This window comes from Urocitellus parryii, chromosome 7 (genome assembly GCF_045843805.1).
Source record: "Urocitellus parryii isolate mUroPar1 chromosome 7, mUroPar1.hap1, whole genome shotgun sequence".
Classification (NCBI taxonomy): domain Eukaryota; kingdom Metazoa; phylum Chordata; class Mammalia; order Rodentia; family Sciuridae; genus Urocitellus; species Urocitellus parryii.
In genome coordinates, this window is record NC_135537.1 from 140,627,404 (window position 1) to 140,636,023 (window position 8,620).

Genomic DNA, 8,620 nt, shown 5'->3' on the forward strand with positions numbered 1-8,620 from the left:
GGGTCTCAGCCCCTATTCTCCAGGAGCCCTGGAAGGCCGCAGCTAGCCCGCGAGCTGCTTTGTTCTCCACCTTCGCCCCATCCCTCTCTGATCTCGCCCAACGGCGGTCTGAGACACACTGGGGTGATGTGAAACAGCTGCAGACCTCTCCAGCAGCAGGGCGCTAGCTCTTCAGGATTTTGAGGAATGACAGGGACGAGTGTAGAGTGTGGGGCTTGAGGTGTCCTGCCCAAAACTTTGAAATAAAGCAAAAAAAAAAAAAGTGTTATTTCAGCTGTTTCACATATCCCTGACGTACAAGGGCCTTCTTCCCCCCACCTCCGGCCAGTAATTGTCAAATGTTGGGCTGATGAAGGAACTCCAGTCTATCCTCGCAGTGTCCCTTCGCCCGCCTCTTCCTCAACTTATTAGGGGAGGCTTGGGCCTGTTTCTTCTTCCTGGGGAACGTTATTGAGGATTTCCTCTATGTGAGGCCAAGCTCTCAAGGAGCCTCGCTCCGGGTGGGCCGCGGTCGTCAATCGGACAGCGCCCTGCTGCCTGTAAGGAAAGGAGCAAACTCCCGCCGCAAACTCTCTTCCAGGACCCGACGGCCGCTCTGGCCCTGGCCCTGGCCCTGGCCCTCTCCAGTCGGGTGCGGTATCCCCCGCCCTGCCGCGTGATTGCGCAGTTGCTGGGCCTGCGGGGCCGAGACAAGCACCGAGGTCAGAGAGCGCAGCCAAGGAAGGGAGAGAGGGTGTTCGGTGACTCTGGGCGCAGCTGCAGCAGGCGGGCAGGAACTCTAGAGCCGCGAGGTATTCACTTCTCGCTTTTGCAGCTCCTCAACGGCAGCCCACGAGGGCACAGAGACCAGTCTCCCATGCTAGCCACTGACTTCATGGGATGGAAGGACCGGAGCAGGAGGCTCCGATGCTCGCCCCCGGCCCCCAAGTCTCAGCCTCCGGGTCTTCTCTGCTACTAACACCCCAGTCCCTCCTGCTTCGCCGGCGCGCCCTCACTCCTTCCCTCTAACCCCAACTCCTTTCACCCTCTGCTTCTGCTTGTCGCAATCCCTGTACAAAGGGCTGGGGGCGGGAGTGGGGGGCGGGAGAGGGGAGCTCGACCCGAACTGGCTGCCTTTGCGGGGCTGCGACCAATCCGAAGCGCGCCCGCCCGCCGGCGCGGGAGGGCCCTGGGCAGCCGCTGGAGGCCGGGCGGAGCCGCGGGCAGAGCGGGGAGATCGCAGAGGGGACTGACTGCCCGGCTCCCTGCAGCCCGCCGCCCGCCAGAGACTCTACAGCCTCGCCATGCCGCCGTGGGGCGCCGCCCTCGCGCTGTTCCTGGCGGCGCTCGCCTTGCTCCTCCTGCTAGTCCCTCGGCTCCAGAGCCCCTGGAGGCGCACCGTCGGAGCGAGGACCCTGCCCGGGGCCCTATTTCAGGACGATCACAAGGAGGTGAAGAGCGGAGGCCTCGCAGATCAGTTCAGCGACGGACGAGAGCCGCTGCCCGGCGGGTGCAGCCTCATCTGTAAGCCGTCTGCGCTGGCTCAGTGCCTACTGCGCACCCTGAGGCGCTCGGCTGCGCTGGAGCCCGGCCCGCGCTCCTGGCTCTCTGGTCCACACCTGCAGACCCTCCGCCACTTCGTCTTGCCCGTAGGGCCCGGGCCTGAGCTGGCCCGGGAGTACCTGCAGTTGGCGGACGACGGGCTAGTGGCTCTTGACTGGGTCATAGGACCTTGCCCCCGGGGCCGCCGGATCACCAACGCTGGGGGTCTTCCAGCTGTGCTGCTGGTGATCCCCAATGCGTGGGGGCGCCTAACCCGTAATGTACTCGGCCTCTGTCTGCTTGCCCTGGAGCGTGGCTACTACCCGGTCATCTTCCACCGCCGCGGCCATCACGGCTGCCCTCTGGTGAGTCCTCGGCTACAGCCTTTCGGGGACCCGTCGGACCTCAAGGAGGCGGTCACTTACATCCGCTTCCGACACCCGGCTGCCCCCTTGTTCGTGGTGAGCGAAGGCTCAGGTTCGGCGCTGCTGCTGTCCTACCTGGGTGAGTGCGGCTCCTCTAGCTACGTGACAGGCGCCGCCTGCATCTCCCCAGTGCTGCGCTGTCGAGAATGGTTCGAAGCCGGCCTGCCCTGGCCCTACGAACGCGGGTTCCTGCTGCACCAGAAGATCGCCCTCAGCAGGTGGGTAATGAAGACCCTAGACGGACAGGGCAGGAGGAGAATAGAGGTCTTGAACAGGCTGGGTGGAGGGGTGTTCTGCCTGGTATGGGAATAGGTGTGGGCCAGTTTGGGCAAAGTTCTTACACAAGTTCCAAAGCTGTTCAAACCCCATGTCTAGTCAGAACCAGGGAAGCAAGTTTCAAAGCCACAGGTGGCCTCATGGCGTCAGTGAGCATCACTGCTAGATCAGGGACTTCTGGCCGGGCCCCTTGCTACATCTCCTTCCTCCTCAGGTGTCCTAGCAACTTGAGCACCTCGCCTGTGGGTAAGCAGAGGTGATAGCCGACATTTACCACTTAGCCCATAGCGCCACAGATCAGCAAAGAGGGTTCTGAAAGCAATTCAATCCATTATCTTCCAGAATGTTTACTTACAGTCTCTGAGCCAGGAGGTGACAGAAATCAGAAACATGGCATTTGATTTATTCAAATTTGTTAGACTTGACAAATGTCCTAGGCATGTACTCAACATTTAATTTTATATTTTTAAAAAATATTAATTTATTTTTTAATTTTAAAAAGGAGAACAACATAACCAGGAACCAACAAGAGTGATTCAGTAGATCAGCAGCTGCAAAGTTAAATGCTGGCTCTAGGGCTGGACAGGTGACAGATGAAACTTCCCACTGATAAAGCCTGAGTGATATTCCCAGTCTTTTCTAGGAGATGGCAAAATGAGATCAAAGGCATTATGGCCACAGGATGTTGTTGCAGAAAGACCTGGAATATGGTCTCAGACATGCTTAGGTTCAAATTCTGAATTTCCATGTCAGTTAACCCCTTTAAGACTCACTTTCCCCTTCAGTCAAATGGGGTTAATGATCACCTCCCAATCATTAAATGGAAAAAAGAAAAGTGAAGGGCTGGAATTGGGTAGGTGATCTCTTTCCTTTTCCCCATTTTGCCTCCTATTTGGTGAAGGTCAAACCCTGAGCTGAAAAACAGCCAGAAGTGCTGCCATGGCAACTCAGAGGGCTGGTGCCGTCCAGGGGTAATGTGCTCTGATCTGGCTTAATTGCCATAGTTTCCATTCCAAAATGACCATCACCAGTGCCAACCCTGGGCACCAGCTGGAGGGCAGAGGGAAGGAAGTGTAGAGGAAAACTGTGCCTTTAGGAACTGCTCTTCCATGGAAATTTGGGCCTGAAATCTCAGTGCAAACATCTTTGAATGTTTGCAGGAGATACATGTCTAAATTCAACTAGCCAAGGCTAAATGAATCACCCAAAGGACTGAACTGTCAATCCTGGCCTCCTTAGTAGGACCCAAGGCCCCCTGCAAGGAGCTAGAAATAGCAATATTGTCTCTTTCCCCAAAGCAGTTGGTCTCAGGCCCCTATTTGGGAATACACTCAGTAAATTAATCACACTCCAAGTTGCTTTTTCTGCCACTTAGTACTTTCTGGGAATACCTGTCCCACATGTTCCTGACCAAGGTCACATTGATTTGTCTACAGAAAATCATATTAGTATAAAAATATAAAAACAACTAGTGCAATAAAAATGCAATTGATTAGGGAGAAGGGTGTCACCTACTGATTTTGGATAGTCTGAGCCAGTGAGTTCTTCTAGGAGAGGTCCAAGAGGTAACAGTTCATAAAAAGTTCCCTGGAGATGGCTGAAGCTGATGTTAGGATGAGAGTGGTTCATGTAGATCAGCAGCTGCAAAGTTAAATGCTGGCTCTAGGGCTGGACAGGGACTAGACAGGTAATGCAGGGAATGACAGGCCTGGCAGGCACTATGACACAGGAAGGAATATTCAGCCCATGTAACCAGATCTTTCTATTTGCCCTGAGAGGCCAGAAATCAGTATGTTATACAATATATCCTAATTTTAATTTTATTTATTGTACCAGGGACTGAACTCAGAGGTACTTTACCACTGAACTACATCCCAAGCTCTTTTCATTCTGTATTTTGAGACAGAGTCTAAGTTGTGTAGTGCCTTGGTAAGTTGCTAAGGCTGGCTCTGAACTTGTGATCTCCTGCCTCAGTCTCCCAAGTCACTGAGATTAAAGGCATCCACCACTGTGCCTGGCTGCAATATAGCCTAATTTTAAATGGTGGCCATTAAGTGGAAATTTTTAAAAGTACTATATAGTCAAAACGTCTCTGTAGCCAGAATCTGCCCTGTAAGCTGCTCTTCTGCAACTTCTGCTATTGCCTGGTGTTGTTGTTCTTCTTTTTAATATTTTTAGTTGTAGATGGACACAATACCTTTATTTATTTATCTGTATGCAATGCTGAGGATCAAACCCAGTGCCTCATGCATGCTAGGTGAGTGTTCTACCACTGAGCCACAACCCCAGCCCCTGATTCTTCTTCTTTTCCTCCTTCCCCATTTAACTTCTGTTGCCAGGTATGCCACAGCCCTGGAAGACACAGTGGACACCAGCAAGCTGTTCAGGAGCCGCTCCCTGCGAGAGTTTGAGGAGACCCTCTTCTGCCATACCAAGAGTTTCCCCATTAGCTGGGATACCTATTGGGACCGCAATGACCCTCTCCGGGATGTGGACGAGGCAGCCGTGCCTGTACTGTGCATCTGCAGTGCTGATGACCCTGTGTGTGGGCCCCCAGACCACACTCTGCCCACCGAACTCTTCCACAGCAACCCTTACTTCTTCTTGCTGCTTAGTCGCCACGGAGGCCACTGTGGCTTCCTGCGGCAGGAGCCCTTACCAGCCTGGAGCCATGATGTCATCTTGGAGTCCTTTAGGGCCTTGACTGAGTTCTTCCGAATGGAAGAAAAAATGAAAGGGCTGAACAGGCGCCGAACATCATTCCTAGGGGGCCGGCGTCGCTGGGGAGCCCTGCAAAAGAGGGAGGTCTCTCCCTCTTACAATCTGGAAGAGATCTTTAGCTGGAAAAGATCATATACAAGGTAAGGCCAGGGCAGGAAAGCCTCTGGTCCTGAAAGGAAGAACAGAGTGGGGCATGGTGGAGTCAAGAAAAGATGGTAAGGACTGAACAGGGCAGCTCTTTGCTCCTAATTCTGTCCTTTGTCTTTTTAACTGGTCTGTGGAAAGAAATGGAACTTCCAGCAAGCCTGCGCTTACTACCATGAGCAGAACTGCTGCCCAGGCTCTGAGAAACATATTTTTGCTCCTCCTGGCCAATGCTAGTCAACTTCATAAGCACCTTTGAAGTCCATGGACTCTGCCTCCTTCCTAGCCATGCCTACACAGAAGATGAGTTGTTGCATGTCATTGGGCCACTCTGTCCCACATAAATAATCAGCTTAGCGACTGATTTTTGAGTTGGAGCCACTTGATGTAGAAAGGACAGGATGTTTGTGTCTCGGTCCCACTTCCCTCATGTGCTCTGTGGTTGTGGCTCTGCTCTGACTTCATGCATCAGCAACTGGGGAAGAGGCTCCCAGAGTTGCTTGGCTGCTTCAGGCTGGCCTGAGTCTGAGGAGTCAGCAGAGGCAGGAAGTGCTGTGCTAACATTGGCATTGGCCAGGGTAGGCAAGAGTGAGAATGTGAAGTCCTGTTCCTGCGTGCTGAGGTCCAGTCTCTGAGAGGAGTTCCACAAATTTCTTCTGGGAATGCGGCTGATCTGGGGATCCAGCCTAGGCCTTCAAGTCTCACTAGAGTGATCCCACAGGCATTTTAGGAATAGAAAGTGCTCTCACCCACTGGTCTCAAGGCTCCACTAGACTGTGGGTTAAGTAGCCAGACACTTGGGCACCTCAGATGCTCCCTCCAATTCTATTTCAGGGGATTCCTCCAGAGAGTCCCTGAGATGTGGGCTTTCTCTAAGTCAGTGGATAGTATAAACCTTATAACTTCGGATTTCTGGTTAGTTACTCCCTTTTCTGACTCTAGTAGCCTCTCCTTTTCTAAAACCAGGAGAGACATCTGGAACCAGAGGAAACAAAGCACCAAGAGGTTGACTAGAGCTGACTCTGCAGTGATTTATGAGTGTTTCCCATTATCAGGCTTTGTCTGCTCAATTATTCAAAAGACCATCCATGTAAAGGCAGAAGAGCTTCTTTCTGAACCTGACTACTCTAAGTGGGTGTTTGATTTTATGAGAACAATGCCGAAGACCAAAGTAAAATAAGATATGGCATACAGACCGATCTACATACCTTGGTTTTGATTAGGCCATTAAAATTTTGTTGACTACAGGAGATTTGGTTCCATGAGTTGTTAAGATTCATAAGCATTTCCCAGAGTTTTATTGATTGACTGATTTTGCAGGGCTGGGGATTGAACCTAGGACTTCACACATGGCAAGTACTCTATCACTGAGCCATGCCTCTAGCCCAGTTTTATTTTATAAATGGAAAGAGGGCATTTGTTTGACCTCACAAACAGCAAAACAATTTTAAAGAGATGTTTATGCCAAAAGCCACAACCCAAAGCTTGGTATGAGTTATTCCTAGGGCCCTGATACCATGTATGGATAATCTTGTTCGAGTCTTATTCTTTTAGACCAAATAAGAAAAGACTCTGAATTCCAAGAATCTAAACTGAAATGCAACTCAATTGTCCAAGGCACAATATTCTGTTGTGAAAAAATGATCACCCACCTTCCTACTCCTTGCTCCTCCTCCTTCACACTCCTTTTTTTTTTTTTCACATTCATTCACCATATCTGAGCAAGAGATATAAGAAACTGAATATAAATTCGTTGGTGAACCACAGCCTTGGTAAAGGGTTGCTAAGGGAGAATTACTGACAGCTGGTACATTGGGGATTTCAGTTAATTAGGGTCCTGGAGTCCCATATGCCTTTGGACCAACCATTAAGGCTGCAAAATTGGAAGCAGCCAAATGGTTTTTAAACCTTAAGGCTTAATGATTCCCTGGTGGCAAAAATCTGGGTAGTTTCTTTGGACCAAAAAGCACAGGATTCTGATTCTGATTCATCAAGAGAATTGATTTTCCTTTCTCTTTAATTTTTAAAAAATTTATCTAGGTTTTTTCTTCTTTTTTTCCTTTCTTTTCCTTTTATATAGGCAAGAAAGCTTACAGAGGAGAGGAATGTACATACTTTGCAATGATTATAATTTCTGGTTGTACTAGGGATTGAACCCAGGAGCACACCCCCTCTGAAATACACCCCCAGCCTTTTAAGTAAGTAATTTATTTATTGAGACAGAGTCTTGCTAAGTTGCTGAAGCTGGCCTCAAAATTGTGATCCTGGGCTAGACTTGTAGCTCAGTGGTAGAGCGCTTGCCCACCATGTGTGAGGCCCTGGGTTTGATCCTCAGCACCACATAAAAATAAATAAATAAATAAAGGTATTGTGTCCATCTACAACTAAAAAAAAAATATTAAAACAAAACCCTTGTGATCCTTCTGCTTTAGCCTTCAAGTTGCTAGAATTACAGGTGTGTATCACCTATGCCCACTCCTACAGTTTTTTAGTTTTGTTTTTAGATTCTGTCCCCTGCCCCCACCGTTGGGGATTGAAACCAGAACCTCACATATGCTAGACAAGTGCTCTACCACTGTACAGTTAGTCTTTAAGCTCTCAGAGGAATGTCAGAATAGCTCTAGTTCAGGTTCCATTAGTTTCCTAGGATCCTAAGCCCCAGTTACCTAAATCCTAAAACATATTTCCTCTATGTCCCTCAGACCAGATGTGCTCACTGCATGTCCCAGGAAGCTATTTCTCTCATCTCTGCCCATCACTGCTTGAAGACTAAAGCTGAAAAGTTCATTATTGCCAAGAAAGTATAGTTCCTGTTCAAGCAGGAAAGGTTTGGGTGACCCTGTCATTTAGCCAGATTGGCTCTGTTTTGGTAAATAACTAATCAAGTGAATTTGGAGGAGACCCAGGCACACTATTCTGAGGAGGTGTAGTCCCTTGAACAAAATGGCAGGTTCTGAGTTTAAGGAAGCAAAACAATAAAACAAATCTCTAAGAATTACCACTGAAGGGACTGGGGTTATAGCTCAGTGGTAGAAAACTTGCCTATCATGTGTGAGCCCAATCCCCAGCACCACCAAAAAAAAAAAAAAAAAAAAAAAAAACCCACTGAATTGGTGTTTTCATGTATTGAGTCTTTAGAGATCCTCTCAGATCTTCTTGCTTGCCTCCCTTTTGGCCTCTTTATTAACATCTTCAAATGATAAAGGAAAAAGCAGCTGATGACTTCAGAGAGACATTATCTCAGAAGTAGAAACCAAGTCCTGTTTCCACTTGGGGATCAGAATGTAGGAAGCAGAACTTCCCCTGAAGGTTACTTTCAATTCTGCTAAGTTCTCACCTCTGATATCAAGATTGTGTTAAGGTATAATTTCTCCTGAAGATTTAATTTATGTACTTATATATAGGTTTCCAGAGTGGTTTGGCTGGCGATAATAGTATGAAAAACAAAGCACCAAATTCTCTCTTTCAGAAGGCATCATCTGTTTTGAATGAAGATATCCTTTCTAAGACTTGAATACTGTAAGAAAAGTGGT

The 8,620-nt window shown here is 49.0% G+C and overlaps 1 protein-coding gene across 1 annotated transcript; it reads left to right on the forward strand.

The window, feature by feature from the left end:
• Positions 1-1,257: 1,257 nt before the first annotated feature.
• Abhd15 (abhydrolase domain containing 15) lies at positions 1,258-5,137 on the forward strand. The gene is made up of 2 exons (XM_026389012.2): positions 1,258-2,164; positions 4,562-5,137. The coding sequence occupies exons 1-2, from the start codon at positions 1,284-1,286 to the stop codon at positions 5,085-5,087; spliced, it is 1,407 nt and encodes a 468-aa protein (XP_026244797.2). The 5' UTR covers positions 1,258-1,283; the 3' UTR covers positions 5,088-5,137.
• Positions 5,138-8,620: the final 3,483 nt, after the last annotated feature.

Coding starts and splice junctions, on each gene's coding strand:
- Abhd15 (XM_026389012.2), top strand. CDS start 1,284: ATGCCGCCGTGGGGCGCCGCCCTCGCGCTGTTCCTGGCGGCGCTCGCC. Junction 2,165..4,561: donor CAGAAGATCGCCCTCAGCAG/GTGGGTAATGAA, acceptor TTCTGTTGCCAG/GTATGCCACAGCCCTGGAAG.